Source organism: Phaethon aethereus (assembly GCF_964289735.1).
Source record: "Phaethon aethereus genome assembly, chromosome: 1".
Classification (NCBI taxonomy): Eukaryota; Metazoa; Chordata; class Aves; order Phaethontiformes; family Phaethontidae; genus Phaethon; species Phaethon aethereus.
This window is the reverse complement of record NC_138575.1, coordinates 43,233,845-43,249,449: the sequence shown is the minus strand read 5'-3', so window position 1 is coordinate 43,249,449 and position 15,605 is coordinate 43,233,845. Positions and strand designations below refer to the sequence as shown.

Sequence of the window (15,605 nt, the reverse complement as noted above, 5' to 3'; positions counted from 1 at the left end):
ATAAGTATAGTAAAAACATCTTTCCTCATTATTATTCCCATAAACTTGTTCTCATTTTTAAGCATGCTTTAATAATTCAGGGATTTATGCAAATTGCCTCGTTATGGCAATATAGGATGCTGCAAGCTAATTTAATACAGTTTCATGCTACCTTACACTTGCTAAAAATTATCTGTGGGTAGCTCTACAGTATGTTGCATTCTGTGCTTAGTTTACAGTCTCTGTAGTCATCTGTAGTGATATTATAGCCCATCAGATCTTTACGTTTGCAATATTGTCGCACCTCACCATTTTATTTTTTCTTGGTTTCAGTTTTTTAAACTGCAGTTTAAATGATCTATATTGTTTTAAAGTCTGTTAATGCTTTTACACTATTTAAAAGCTGAGTTATAAAGAAAGTTGCATGAAGCAAACAAGATTGTATTGAAACACAACGTCAAATTCCAAGTATCATTGTAGCAGGATTAAAAATACAGAAGTGTTCAGTGCGGGAATCTCCCGTTTTCAAGGAACTGCTTGTCCCATGTCATATCTCTACAAAGATTTAGGTAAAGGAGATGACTACAGAGATTATCTTAAAAATACGCTGGTTGTGTTGAAGTGTTTCAATCCTACTGATGTTGAATTAAACATACAGGTTTGTGCATCTTGGATCACGGACGTTCATTCTGTGTTTAATCTCCTTCAGCTGCTTTGCCTTATTTTTGCCGTGTATTCCTCTCTTGCTTTGAACTCTTCTGTTGACAATGTCAAAACAATATTCAGTAGTGCTGCACCTGCATCAGATTGAACATTTAATTTAAAAAATCTCTCTGTTTATGTTCCAAATATAACTGTGCCGGTACCACCAAACAAATGGCTATCAGAGAGCAGGATGTTAATGGGGGAAGATTAGTTCAAAACTGTTGCATGAAAAAAATCTATTAAAGGAAACACAAAGGTGTTTTGATTTTTTTTTTTTTTCTTTGGTAGAGCCAATCTTACAGTTAAAGCAGTGTAACTGATGTGTGCAAAGATGGATCTGCACAGATCAGAGAGCAAGTTTATAAAATTATACTAGCCGTGCAAAATTATTTTTTCCTTCTGATTATGAACCATTTCAGTAACATAAAAAGAATCTATTGTGTTTTTACAGGGTCTCTTCTTTTGTTTACTTGTTAAACTGAGAATATCAAAATATTCAGAAACCAGTTCATCTGTTTCTTGTCTGCCTGATGGGACTTCGAGATCCTGTGGGCTGTATAGTCAGTGCTTTGGGAGAGGAAGTGACAATGTTTTTGCTGGGTGGCGTCACTGGCCAGTACAAGTAACTGCTGTCACTGATTTTGGAGGGAGCCATCGGTAAAGAATATCACTGGTGGACTATTTACAGACATAGTGGAAATGAAGAAAAAAACCCCTTTGTAATCCTAAGATTTATTTTATATATACATGTATAAAGTATAGTTGAAATAATAAGTATATACATGTAAAGTTACTACATAGTAGTGCACTGTCAGAATATTATTGCATATATATGAGTTTGAGTAATCAAATTTTTAAAAGCAAAAAAATAAGCCCACAAATTTATGCAAGCTTAATGGATCATTCAAAGATTTTATTGCTGTGTTATTCTTGGGTGTTTTCCTTCCTGAGTAAGAATATGTAAGAGCTGAAATTCAAACTTAATAATAGCCAGAGGGCTTTTCCCTGCTCTTTCTTGTCAGAGCTGTTATAAGTGACCCAGAGCAATCCACACGTGCTGATGTTTACAAGGAAACTCATGGACTTCTGGGACTTGGTGCAGCACCAATGCGTTTTAGAAAAAGAACGCTGCATGAAACAAAGTAAGTTTTCTCTAGCAGTCTTTATTTTTTTAAAAAATAAATTTTCTGCTGTATTTTGTTATTATTTTGGGCTCTGTCAAGGCTACTTGCCTTTTCAGATGTTTTATTTCTGTCTTGGCTCCACCAGCTTTGTCTGAGCCCTTTTTTGTAGCTTCCTCATGCTTATAATTGCCTAGTGGGACCTTTTTATGTGGATTCTCTGTGTATAATGACTGATTCATAGAATTTATAAAACCTGGGAGAACATTCTTAAGCTTATATTGATGTTGTTCATCACAGGGTTTTGCCAGCCTTTTCTCAGTTGTTGAATGCTTGCAATCCTGTCATATCCCTTTAGAGATTCTTATCCTGAGGTGCATAAAATTGCATAAATATGCATCCGTAAATGCTAATGTAGATCTTCATATAATCATACTTTTATTTCATGTTTTGATTTCTGCTGGAATAATTAATTATATTGGCATTTAAGTGTCATTCCTGGCCTGTGAGTATTGAAATAGTAACTCCAAGGGCTTTAAAAAACCTGAAAAAATACTGTGATCCTTAAAATTAAATGAATCTGCAGGTCTGAGTATTGTTCTGTTAATCTTTCTCAACAAATGTCACCTTTATATTCTTAAAAAAAAGGGCAACAAAACCAGTCTCAATCTCTTACACCCATCACATGGACAAATCCATTTTGGGAACTAGTAATATGGCCAATATAAAATATCTAGATGTGTAAAGAAGCACCAACCTTAGTATTTTGGCAAGAAAATGCATTGATTGGTGGACGTATGGTGAGTGGTAGAGCTTTAATTCTTGATATAAGTGTACGTAAACAAAATATCCCATTCATATCTATGCCTACTGTGAATGTACCATTGTATAATTACAGAACACCTTCCACATTACAACTCTGAGTTGCTTTCTAATTCAACTACGAGGGATCATCTCCTCAGCCAGTTGCCAAGGATACCGTATTTCACATTTTTTGCTGTTTTGAAACAGTTGATTTTTATGTAACATTTCTCTGTGAGCATATAGGTATCATTAACATGCTGCATTATTTTCACAGAATAAGGACCAAATCAGGATTAACTGAAAACATGCTCTCTAACAAGCTACGCTTTGATAGTAGGATTATATCAAGGTAATCACAAGTTTTTTGAAGCTTTTCAAGTCTATGAATTTATGAATGATGGTCTTTACCCTCTTGAAATAATTAACTGCACTGAACCTTTCTGCTCCCTATGTTTAGAAAAAAGTATGTGCTGTCTGGATATATATATATGCATACATGTATAATCCAAATTTTGACATGGCTGATGGATAGTGGCTTTACAGTCCCATTGTACAGTGTTAAGATGCATACGTAACATTACGTTACCATCATACCTGTAGCTCTGTGCAGGACAGTTAGCACAGGGTCTGTGTAAAATAGTGCTCTTAGCTGCTGCACCTCAGCTGATTAAAAATTATTTTAGCCTTGTCTTACTATGTGGCAAACACTGTGGATGGAAAGGATAGCTTGGTGTCTGGTTTGTAGCTCCTTATGTATTAAACATGTAGGTTTAGGGCATCTTTGAAACTGCTGTGAACTGAGTAGCGGTGACATAAACATATTCTTCATGTCTGAAAGCAGTGCTTTTCTGAAGTGGTGAGCTGTATACTTGTTAGGCATAGCTGAAGATTCAGTCCCATAGCTTCATATACCATAAAGAATGCAGTAGTCCTGGTGTATGTAAACCTTTGGTTAATGAGTGAAAATTACATTGGTACACTAAAACATGAAGCTTTGAAAGGTGTTCTCAACATTATGGAGAATGCAATACTTCATAAAGGTATGTGTCCAAATCCAGAAGCTGAATTCCATGGTGGTTTAGAGAAAAAAGTCAGATACTTCTTTCAACAAAAGATTGTACAATATGCAACATTGGAAATAAAATGCATATTCCAAAATAGAAATGTTATTTACGTTTGGGTTGAATTGGATTTATATAGATGCAAAAACATAAAGGTGCTTTTCAATTTTCTTTCTAGAAATGGACGCGATGCTTGTAGAGAGTTGATTGGATTTTTTTTTGCATGTGACAGATCCCTTACTGTGTATGAATTTCGCCACTTTGGAAAAAATAGGTAGGATAAATTACTTTTTAAAAAGATTTTAGAAAATCTTCTGCTGTATGTAAGAAACTTAAATACATTTAATTGTTTTAATATTAGTTTTAAATTATTTCACAGAAAAAATGCCTTGCCTTTCATTCAGAAGGGAGTTTATAAACATCAACGTGGACAAAAGAAGGGAAAAGCATACAATCTTAGTGACTTCTATATTGTAAGTACTCTTTGGTTGAATATAAATCAGTTTTGTTGGTGATTTGGAAGTAATATTTAGATACATGAGTTGAAAATTATGATCTAGCTTTCAGGGAGGACCAAAAGTCTTTTGCTTCAGCAATGTTTTCATATTAGAGGTTTTCAGGAGCCTGGATGATTTTGCTGTCCCACGTATTAGAGAGTCAATTTTTGGTTTCAGATTAAGCTGTAGTTTCTAATTTTCCCACTAGAGGGCACAAGACTGCAGACAGTGTAGACCTTTTTGTAGGCAGAATGAACAACTCCGGAAGGAGAGTCCTGAAGATGAAGTAGACCAAAGTACTTGTTAAAAATGAATAATCTTTGCTAGATCTGCTGGCATTTTTGACACGAAGCAATGATTGAATGTTTTTTTAAACGTGAGGAAATTGCAAGTTAATTGGTTTTAACCTAAAGTTTGAAAATGTTCACCACCCTGTTTAGAGAGAGCTTCTGAAACAATGGTAAACTTCGCCTACCAGCTAATCTGATGAGCACCTACAAATCATGTTGCATCTTCTGTACTGCTGTACTTCTGTAGTGGGTTAAGTGTTCCTGGTTTATAAATATTTGAGCAATTTTTGAAGTACATAGTGTGTTCACTGAATTCTTCACATCCTCCTGCAAAACTAAGTTCAGAACAAAAACCGTGTTTGAATGAAGTATTGAAAGTAAAAGAAGACAACATTAGTTTTTAGAGTGTTTTGTCTAAACACCTGCCTAATCCTAATTGTTTGCTTGAGGCTATGATATAAGAGTTTCCAAGATGAAATAGATTACTTTCTTTATGATATGGACATTGAAACTACTTTTTAGAGAATTTGTTTTTATTGTCATATGTGTCTTTGCAACCTGGAGATGGAAATGTGTTCTGAATAAAGGTGTGTCTTAAAGCTGTCCAGAAAATGTACTGCTACCGAGTTCGATAGCTCTCTGGAATGATGTCGTATCTGTGAATTTGCGTATCTGCAAACTGAGTTTCTGGGCTGACATTAAGATACACAAACCTCTTGCTAAGTCTAAATGGTTGCACAATAACAGTGTCTCTGTCTCCTTCCTAATTTATGAGTTTTGGAGGCTTAATATCCACTCAGGCTTGGGTTATAACTGTTAGAGCAACTGCTTTTTTTGATTCTTCTCAGCATTCTTTGCTTTTAATTTGCTGCTTTTCTTTCTCTCCCCTTCCCTCTTCTCCCAAACCAAAAAGCATCTTTAATTTTTGAGAATATGTGAAGTGTGTCCTCTGTGTCGCTAACTTGGAGTGAAGGGAAATTTGTATTACCCAGTATAGTCTCTTCTTAGTCTCTTCTGACTATTAGAACTCTATGTTACTAATAACATGATTTTATTCACTATTTCTTAGTGAAATCTAGCAATTTTAAAGAATAACTTCATAGTTAAACATTGCAGGAATAATTTGAACTTTGGAAAGGCTGCTTTTTAGTTGTTTGCTCATCTCAAGTATAATTTTAGGCTATTGAAAATAACTGTGGAGGGTTTCTTCTAGTCTGACAGAACCTCTCTCATGGAATCAATGTGGCATCTTCTGTGACTCTCTTCTGTGGTCCAGTGAGTTTTGGATTCCATGAGAATGGAGAAGGAAAATTGAAAAGTAGAGCCTGGCTGAGGGAACAACAATCTCTAGTCTCGTGTTTCTCAGCTGTATATTAGGCAAGAATAGGCCCTCTTACTAGACAAACCTCTATGCAGAGGATAATGTGTCCACAGATGTTTTTATTTAGTACTAGAAAGGCTCTGTTAAGAAGGTTAACTGACCTTAGCTACACCTTTTCATCATTTCATACCAAGGCTTTTAACAGTCATACTTATTGTCTTGCAGAATGTATTTTACTTTTGAAGTAAACGACCTATTTGTAAATCATTGTATGCTTTACCAACAGGGAGCTAACCTAACTTTCCAAAGCGCTGATCATAACCTTCCAGAAAGTGTTAAGCAGAACCCAGTTCTCACCCTTCGTGTGATAAGTATTGATGAAGCAGCTATGGATTTTCTGAAGTAAGTGGAGCTAACTGTTTTTCAAATTACCTTTCCTTCCTTAAGCAAAAAAGATTTTTTAATAAAAGGTTTTAACATCTTACTCCTTATACTGCTAAAAAAAAAATACCTGTATTTAGGCTGTTGTTAGGAGAAATTAGTAATAGATGTTAGTGGATGTAGTGTAATTCAGTAACTTTCTAGAATGATAAAGAATCATTTTAAAATAAGAATTAGTTAAATTATGCAACTGTCTGCATTGTTTGAAGTCAGATGTTTTTATATACAAATCATACAGTAAAACTTTTCTATGTAATGAACTAAAACACTGTATTTGGTGAAAAGTGCTTTTTTTGGTGATCAACATTATTGTTATTGAATCTTTTCTGAAGCGATGTTAAAGCTTGTATCAGTCATGATAACACAAGTGTTTGAACATGGCAGGGGAAGGATTGGAGGTTTCTCTCTCTGCTTTTTCGTTTCCATTTTCTTTTTCCTTCCTCTTCCTATCCCTTCATTCTTCAGTCTTCCAGATATTGCCATCTGTTGAAGATTTCAGGCACTGGAACAGGATTTCTGCACTTACTTTTTCAAAATAGGTTTTAGTAAATTATGTTGTTCCATAGTTTGAAAGATGGGAATTTCTTAGAACTTTTTCAAATGGTAAGGTGAGTGGTTAATCTTTGAATATGTGTTATTTTTGAAGATAATAGTCTCATCTCAGTATCTATACAGAAGTAAACTGTCTAGGGAATGAAGCATCTTTCTCTGGGATTTCTGGCTTTTATTGTGAGTATACTGGTTCTTAGCACAAATAAAATCTTGGTATAAAATCTATTGCACTGCTGTGTTGCTTGAACATGGAAGTTACTTATCAGTATTGGAAATTTAGTCAGAGTGTGATTACTCAAGTTTTGGTGAGGAGTGTTAGCTGATAGCAGATGTTACAAGGTAGAATTTTTCATAAAATCGTGGAGTCATAGAAAGGAACCTCAAGAGGGTCTCTAGTCCAACCTCCCTGCTCAGAGCAGGCTTTACTACAGCAGGTTGCTGAGGGCTGCATCCAGTTGGGTTTTTTAATATCTCCAAGGATGGAGACTCTGCCACCTCTGCGGGCAACCTATTCCAGTGTTCGATCACCCTCACAGTACAAAAGTGTTTCCTGAGGTTCAGGGGAACCTCCTGTGTTTCAGTTTGTGCCCACAGCCTCTTGTCGTGTCACTGGGCTCCACGGAGCGGACCATGTCTCAGTCTTCTTTACTCCCTTCTGTTGCGTATTTATACACACTGGTAAGATCCCTCAAGCCTTCTGTTCTCCAGGCTAAACAGTTCCAGCAATCCTGGCCTCTCCTCATGTATCAGATGCTTCAATCCCTTCTTGACTTGGAACAGCAGTAAGAGAATCTCAATTAAATATACTCATGATCTAAAGACTACTTTTGTTAGCACAACTTAACTGACTATTATTTTTATTTTTGCAAGTGTTTAGACACATGCAGGTTGTTCTCAGTTACCGTAATATTCACATTAAAGTCCCTTTACACTGAAAGCTTTGCAAAGGAACTATAGTGAGCTAACAGTACATAAACCAGTAAATTCAAATGTAACTCATTATAGAAATATACAGTTGTGTGATGTTTAGTGCTAATTGTTCCCTTTCTGCAAGGTTTCCATGAAATAAAACACATAGTTTAATTTCAGATAGTTTATGTAAGACATTTTACATCTCAGAAGCCTATCATTCAGGTAAACAGCTTTTTCTCTCATTTGTTGCTAATCTTATACCTGTGAAATCTGGAGTTGATCCAATGTTATCTCTGAAGGCTCCAGAAAAACCTGCTCACTGAGTTATAATTTTGTATTTTCTGCTACCTGTGGTGGAACAGATAATTTCTTTTTTATACTCTCTCTCTGTTTTCTTTCCGTTAGTGACTAAATTTCAGACTGTGAAGTCTGTCTTTTTCTTCTGAATGGGGGTGTTATTGAGCTCGGTATTCTCTGGTGCAAAACTCTTGAACTGAGTCCTTTTACCTCCATTACTGTACTCGGAGAATCCTGCTCAAGTACAGTCCAAAAACTCTATTGCAGGTTTTCAGGAGCAGCTATGCCGTGCTGTCACAAGCCATAAATCTTTTGTTTTACATGTGTTTTAGAGAGAGTAGGTGGAGGTGGTTGTTGACTTTCCAGTTTAGGTGGTTTGATATAGAAAAGCTTTTAGGGACTTCATAATGGGAGATACCCGAAGGGGAGTTGAGAAGTCTTTGGCCTCCGAAGGCAGAAGGAGGAGTACTCCATGGCAAAGCACTTGTGAGCAAGCAACTCAAAGTTGTCAATAGTGCTTTTGCATTTGCCTTCCTATTCTGATTAAAAGAATTACTGGACGACTTTTTTTTTCTTTTTTTTTTTTTCTTCCTTCCAGTAGGTTCTTCCATAGTCCTTTTTATCAACCTCAGTAATAATTTCTGATGGGGTTTTCTGGGAAGCCTTTCTCAGAAGGGAATCACTTACCAGAAAAAACAGAAAATTTAACCATAATTCCTAGATCATACATAAGATATGCTGATGCAGATTTTTGGTCTACAGCCTTGCTATTTCTCTTCTAAAGAGAGATTTGTAACTTCTTCATGTTATTTTCCTATTGGTAACTGAATGTAGTTGCTTTAATAAACTCTTCCAGTGGCCTGATCTAAAGGTTAGGACTGTCTTGAAATAAATTCATGCACAGGAGGAATTATCTGTGATTAAAGCACTAGTAGAGTAAGTGCTAATGGAATATTGTCAGAAAGGAATTTCTGCGTATCTGCAGCTGTTCAGCAAAGGTTATTGTACGTGCCATCTCAAACTCAAGCAGTTGGATACTATGCCTATAAAGGTAGTATAAGAATTGAATATGAAGTTCAATTTTTTTTACTGCTGCTGTTTTAAATTTAGTAATAGTACATGTAATTTCACCAATCAAGATTAATTTTTATTATTTTAGAGCTTCTTCTATGGAATTCAAGCAAGAGTGTTCCAAACAAGTGGTTGATGACAGCAAAGTTTTCAAGAAGATTCAAGGTTAGTGTGTACCAGAACCCATTTAATTTTAATTTTTGTATCTACCTTTACAGCTCAATGCAAAGAACAATAGTAACATTATAAATGAAATTAAACAAAAGCTAGATATTTTTCAGAATATTCTTAGAATTTGATGCCACCATAAATCAATCATAAGAATACTTTCTTTCTTTAAATAAACAGGCTGGCTAAAGATCGTGGAGACAGTACAGAGTAATTGTGAATGCAAGCAATGACCTTTAAAGGTCCCCTCCAACCCAAGCCATTGTATGAATCTGTGAATAACATGTTAATCTCTGTGTCGACATAATCTCTGAAAAAATGCTGAAGCATAATGCTGATCCTATGTTAAACTGGCATTAAAAAAAGTTACTAGAAAAACATACAAACACAATCTCACTTCTTCAGTTAATCTTCTGCTAGATAGTTCTTTTGACCATTGTTTTTTGATAGTGTTTAATATTATGATTATTAAAATACATGAGTACAATTGAGTAGTATATTCTGGAATATGTAATTAAATTTTACCATGTTCCTACCTACAGTCTTTAGGACACAGGCATAGCTTTGTGTTTAAAATTATGGAAAGATGTTTATGCAGTGCTGTGTGTTATCTTTGTAACCTGTGGTCAATGAAAACCATTGAACTGAACAGCTTCCAGGTCATAGAATCTCTATTACTTACTGCCATTAGCTGAACCTGTTTTAAATAGGCATTCTTTGGTCACTAAAATCTGCTTGGATGTTTACTTTTAGAAAAATTGTTTGAATAATAAATTAGGGATATTTTTAAATTTTCTAGTTATTCCATGTTTTCCTTCGCATAATAGACACACTGATTTTTCAATTATCTGACTACATTTAAGGTTTTCTGGTCTGGCTTGGAAGAAGGTTATGTGTATATACTTCAAGACATCTTTTAACATACATATGAATTTGAACTTTACTGGAAAAAACTTCCTTCTTTTACTGTCCCCCCTGTTTTGCTTTATAATTGTAAATACAAGTAATCTGAAGATACAGTATGATAATAGCAGATGACTTCTGTTAACAGAGAGTGCTGAGAAACTCAGACATCCCTAAAGTAAACCTGCTACCTAGAGATTTTGATAGGGTGTAGTGGTTTGACCCTGGCTGGATGCCCACCAAAGCTTCTGTATCACTCCCCTCCTCAGCTGGGCAGGGGAGAGAAACTATAACGAAAGGCTCGTGGGTCGAGATAAGGACAGGGAGAGATTACTCAGCAAGTACCATCACAGGCAAAACAGACTTGACTTGGGGAAATTAATTTAATTTATTGTGAAGCAAATCAGTGTTGGATAATGAGAAATAAAATCAAAAGCCGCTCATTCCTCCTCATGGGGAGGACTCCTCACACTCTGCCCCTGCTCCAGCATGGGGTCCCTCCTGCTGGAGACAGTCTTTCATGAACTTCTCCCATGTGAGTCCTTCCCACAGGCTGCAGTTCTTCATGAACTGCTCCAGCCTGGGTCTGCTCCATGGGGTGCCGACCTTCAGGAACAGACTGCTCCAGCCTGGGTCTGCTCCATGGGGTGCCAACCTTCAGGAACAGACTGCTCCAGCGTGGGTCCCCTGCAGGGTCACAAGTCCTGCCAGCAACCCTGCTCCAGCCTGGGCTTCTCTCTGCATGAGTCCACAGGTCCTGCCAGGACCCTGCTCCAGCGTGGGCTTCCCACGGGGTCACAGCCTCCTTCAGGCATCCACCTGCTCTGGCATGGGGTCCTCCCCGGGCTGCAGGTGGAGCTCTGCTCCCCCGTGGAGCTCCATGGCCGCAGGGGCACAGCCGACCTCACCACGGGCTTCCCCAGGGGCTGCCGGGGAACCTCTGCTCCGGCACCTGGAGCCCCTCCTGCCCCTCCTGCTGCTCTGACCTGGGGGTCTGCAGGGCTGTTCCTCTCACATATTCTCACTCCTCTCTCCGGCTGCAAATGCTGTGTGCTGGTTTTTTTCCCCTTCTTCACTATGTTACACTAGTGGTGCTACCACCATCGCTGATGGGCTCGGCCTTGGCCAGCAGCGGGTCTGGCAACTTCTCACAGAAGCCAGCCCTGCAACCCCCACCATTACCAAAACCTTGCCACACAAACCCAGTACATAGGGCTGTCATTTTTACCATAGAAATAGTTCTCTCTCTATAGTTTTGGAACAATTTTGCAGAATTACTTATATTTGTTCTTGTTTCCACATGTATTTAACATGTTTGTACAATGAAGGAGCAACTGTGTGTCCCATAAAGGAATGTTTATATTACCAAAGTACTGCTCCTAAATTGCGTTGTATGTTGAATCGTGGTATGTCATCAATTCTATCGGAAGTAAACAGTTTTATAATCTGAGCACGTAAAGGGTGATAGCTGTTCTTTCCTTCCTTCTGTGATCTCTTTAAATGTTTTGTTAGATGTTGGCTGCTGCTTTATATGATTTCTACTCAAATGTTGAGTAACTGATAGTTTCATTTTGAACTGACATTCGCTCATCAAAGATAAGGGAGCCTGGATGTGTGGATATGTCATTTTCACCAGCAGTATCATAAGTAGTTGTGGTTTACATTTATATTGGCTCCATAGCATGTGGCCAACTTCAGGTAAACATTGTGTCTTTTATTTCTCTAAATCCTTAGGTACACTCGGAGACACACTAAGTAAAAGAGGAGTTCGGGTTATAACAGGCTTAGGAAAGTATTTCCGACACATAGACAAGAACAGAAATGGTTTTCTCTCTCAGGCAGACTTTAAAGAAGCTCTAAAAGTATTCCATTTGGAAATACCTGAAGGGGTAAGTCTAGCTGAAACTGTAGTCATGGTTATTATCTTAATTTAATTTATGGAATCACTTCCTTTTCTTCAGTCTATAGTTTTAATAGCTATTTTTTTTGCAAGTTTTTTTTCCCCTTGTGGTATATTGGCATTTCTCCATTCAGTCCTATGTGGAATTCTTAAAAATTAAAAAAAAAAAAAAAAGTGCAATCTTTTTACATGGTGAAGAAGCAAGTGGGATTGCAATCTTTTTTTTTTTTTTTTGGCCTTTTAAAAGTAATTTATATGATGCTATTTACTTATCTTTTTCCTTGATTTTTTATATTATGTTTTAAATACAGCCCACAGCTATCAAAACTGCAGATAATGTGAATTACGGTAATCAGTGACCGATTTTGATGAATCTTTGAGTCAGTTTTGATTTGGAAGTTGTTTTTTTGTGAGAATACTGTAATTTCCTATTATAGCAATTGTTTCATTCTAGGACCTAGTGAAGAACTTTGGCAAAATATTTTTAAATTGCAGGACTTTGAATCCTTATGGCTTATTCTTGATGACAGCAAGAGTGATAAGGTTGACTGTGGAGAATTTACTCGTGCTGTATTTGGAGAAATGAATGAATATCGGAAAGCATTTGTAAGAAAAGTAAGTTTTGTTGCAGATATTCTATGTGTAGATATTTTGGAGTCTAACTTTGAAGTTTCTTATTTGGCATGTTCTGGTTGTTTTTTTTGTTGTTAAACTGTGCATCTCATAATTGACTGTTTAAACTTTCAGATCAGTTTATTAAAGTTTATTAAAAAGATATAAATTAGATGACTGCATGCTGTTCCATTGTTGAATTAGTTAATTTTGAAGTCTAGAATTAATTCCTTTATTATTTTGAGTTTATGTGCATGTGTGCTATTCTTACAGTTCAGTCCAGTGTATAAAGCATCTAGCACCCTGAAATTATCTCCTCCAGAAGTCTGTTTCCTTATTTTGTCAGATCACTGTATCTGTGTGCATATTTTTTTTTCCCCTCAGTGTCTGGAATAGAGGCAGTAACACTTGCCTCCTTTGAGACCTACAGTTAGAGTCATTATATCTGTGAGATTTCTTATATTTGAAATGCCATTTGTTATATTTCTATAATGCAATGTGGAGCTGTTTGCAGTATGAAACACTGATTACAAATCAGCCAATAGAGTAGCCACTGGATATCAAAATCAAGAAAAATGACACATACATTCATACTTCTAATCATGGAGGATCTGACTCTCCTAGAATTATGTATTGAGCATGTGTATTTGAGTAAACTGACGTGAAAATGAAGCTGCTGTTGGCAGTGCTGAAGAGGCTGTGTCAAGAATGGCCTGTCAAGAATGATGCAGGAATCTTAGTAATTGGAGGAGGCAGAAGGCAACAGCTTAATTTCTGATTCTAAAGATGAGCTAGAAATTTCGGAGACAAGGCAAATTTTTTTTAGTTGGTGAGGGGACCACATTTGATGTTGAAAGCTGTTGAGATAGAATAGTAATGAAATTCCATAATCTAGAAAAATTTTGTGGTATCTGGTGCCTTACATAAAATAAGTAAGTTGCCATAATCTATTGCATGAGATCTAAAAATATGTGCTATTGTTGTTAAGTATATTTGATGTTCTTTCCACTTGTTTTGGGTTTTTTTCCTTATATACTTATATGATTTTTTTTTCCCTTTATAGGCTTATATGAAACTAGATTTCAACAAAACCGGGAGTGTGCCTATGGTAGACATCACAAAATGTTACTGTGCAAAGAAACATCCTCTAGTATTGGCAGGTAATTCACATGAACAAAAAAAATCAGAATTTGTAACTACTGAATTCATCTTCTTAGTAGAGATACCAAATCCAGAAACTACTTGCAAATACAAACTGTTTTCATACTGGCTTAGACTTGAGCTGTTAAGGAGAACTTTATTTCCTCTTATGACCTATAATGTGCCTATCTGGAACATGACTATAAATAGTAATGGAGTTCACATATGCAATTTTAATGCTTGCTTTTTATCAAGCTGCAAATACTGCATATATGCAGAGCAGTTCCTTTCCCTACCTGTGCAGGACGACATTGAAGTAGTTAGTTCTCAGCTTTGGTGTGCAAGTTACCAGTCACATATATGATATTAGTAATTTTCACTTAGGAGGATGATCTAATTTTCATATTACTGTTTTCCATCAAATATGCAAGGTTTCCAACCGACACTGAATGTACTCAGCACGTGAAGTTCCTTCTGAATAAATTATTCATTTATTTCTGGGACAGGGTTGTCATCCTTTACAGAGAAAGTGTTGGTATCTTCATTATTTTTTCAGAATTCTCAAAAATGTTTAAATTCTGACATTGAAAAAACAGGAAATTAAATATTTGTATGTCAGTTTCTAAAATAACATCTCCATGTACAAAACTAGTCATTGTGAAGTCTCCCTAGCATCCCAACCCTTCCTGTTTTACCTGCAGAGTAGAGGATGTTTTTTGTATTGCCAGTGATTTTAATGGTAACGCATGGTGGTACAGGGATGTTACACATGGAAATTTTTTTCCCAATGCTATAATGCTGTATTTTTTCCATTTTTTTTCCTCAATGCTATGAAATTATCTTGAGTATAATCTTTCCTGAGTCACTAAAACACAATGTCAATTGCAGAACGTTTTTCAAATGCAAACTTGCATTTTAAGGTTTTCCTAGAGCTTTGAACTTGTGTTACATTAAACATACGCTTTATTACAAGATTACTTCTGAATTACCCCAATTTTAGTTTACGAATGCATTATTCATTTTTTTCAGTCATTTGAAGAAAAAAATCTTCCTGATCTCAAAGTTCATTGAATTGACCGTGCCTTCCATTGATATTTAATGCTATCATCTGCTAATAAAGTAGAATGATTTCTGCAGGTGGTATTAAGTGAGCCAATGACTTCATTCTGAAATCAGAATATTTAATTTTTTCAAGAAAGAAAATTTGCTAGCTAAAATTTGAAAGTTTCTTGCCTGCATTATATTAAATGCTATATATTCAATGTTCTTGAAAATGTATTTAATGGAAAATATACTTTCACAGGCAAAGCTACAGAAGAAGAAATTAAATCATCATTTCTAGAAACATTAGGAGAGTCCTGCAGCAACCCCAATGAAGTGTCCTATTCTGAGTTCGAAGATTACTATGAAGGATTAAGTATTGGAATCATGGATGATGATGATTTTGTTAATATCTTAAGGAACTCTTGGGGAATTTAGAGTGGAAGATGACAAAAATGAAGAAGAGACATTTTCTAAACAAGGAGTGAGCTATTAAATAAGGGAGGATTTAGTCTTGATGTGCATTACTTCATAATTAGCGTCTTAAACTGATTTCAGGGACTGAAAATTTTAGATGCTTTCAGAATAATACATGGCAAATTTCTTATTGTCTGTTGAACTATGCTAACCACTTTTTTAATATAAATGCTGTTCATTCCTTTTCATTGGAAATAATAAAGGCTGTTCCCCATACCAACAGGTGTCATTTACTAGATATTAGAATGAAGTGGCCTATTTTAAAATTAGAGGGAATTAGAATACTAAAATGCATGAAGGAGTATATGCAGGA

The 15,605-nt window shown here is 36.1% G+C and overlaps 1 protein-coding gene across 1 annotated transcript in view; it reads left to right on the top strand.

The window, feature by feature from the left end:
* CAPS2 (calcyphosine 2) overlaps positions 1-15,253 on the top strand; it is a gene marked incomplete at both ends in the record, with an annotated part of 34,241 nt that extends 18,988 nt beyond the window's left edge. Inside the window, 10 exons of the mRNA XM_082014138.1 lie at positions 1,707-1,826; positions 2,884-2,958; positions 3,849-3,944; positions 4,050-4,143; positions 6,065-6,180; positions 9,140-9,216; positions 11,857-12,011; positions 12,518-12,637; positions 13,698-13,794; positions 15,078-15,253. Of these exons, the coding sequence (XP_081870264.1) occupies positions 1,707-1,826; positions 2,884-2,958; positions 3,849-3,944; positions 4,050-4,143; positions 6,065-6,180; positions 9,140-9,216; positions 11,857-12,011; positions 12,518-12,637; positions 13,698-13,794; positions 15,078-15,253 (1,126 nt within the window). The remainder of the gene's footprint in view (positions 1-1,706; positions 1,827-2,883; positions 2,959-3,848; positions 3,945-4,049; positions 4,144-6,064; positions 6,181-9,139; positions 9,217-11,856; positions 12,012-12,517; positions 12,638-13,697; positions 13,795-15,077) is intronic.
* Positions 15,254-15,605: the final 352 nt, after the last annotated feature.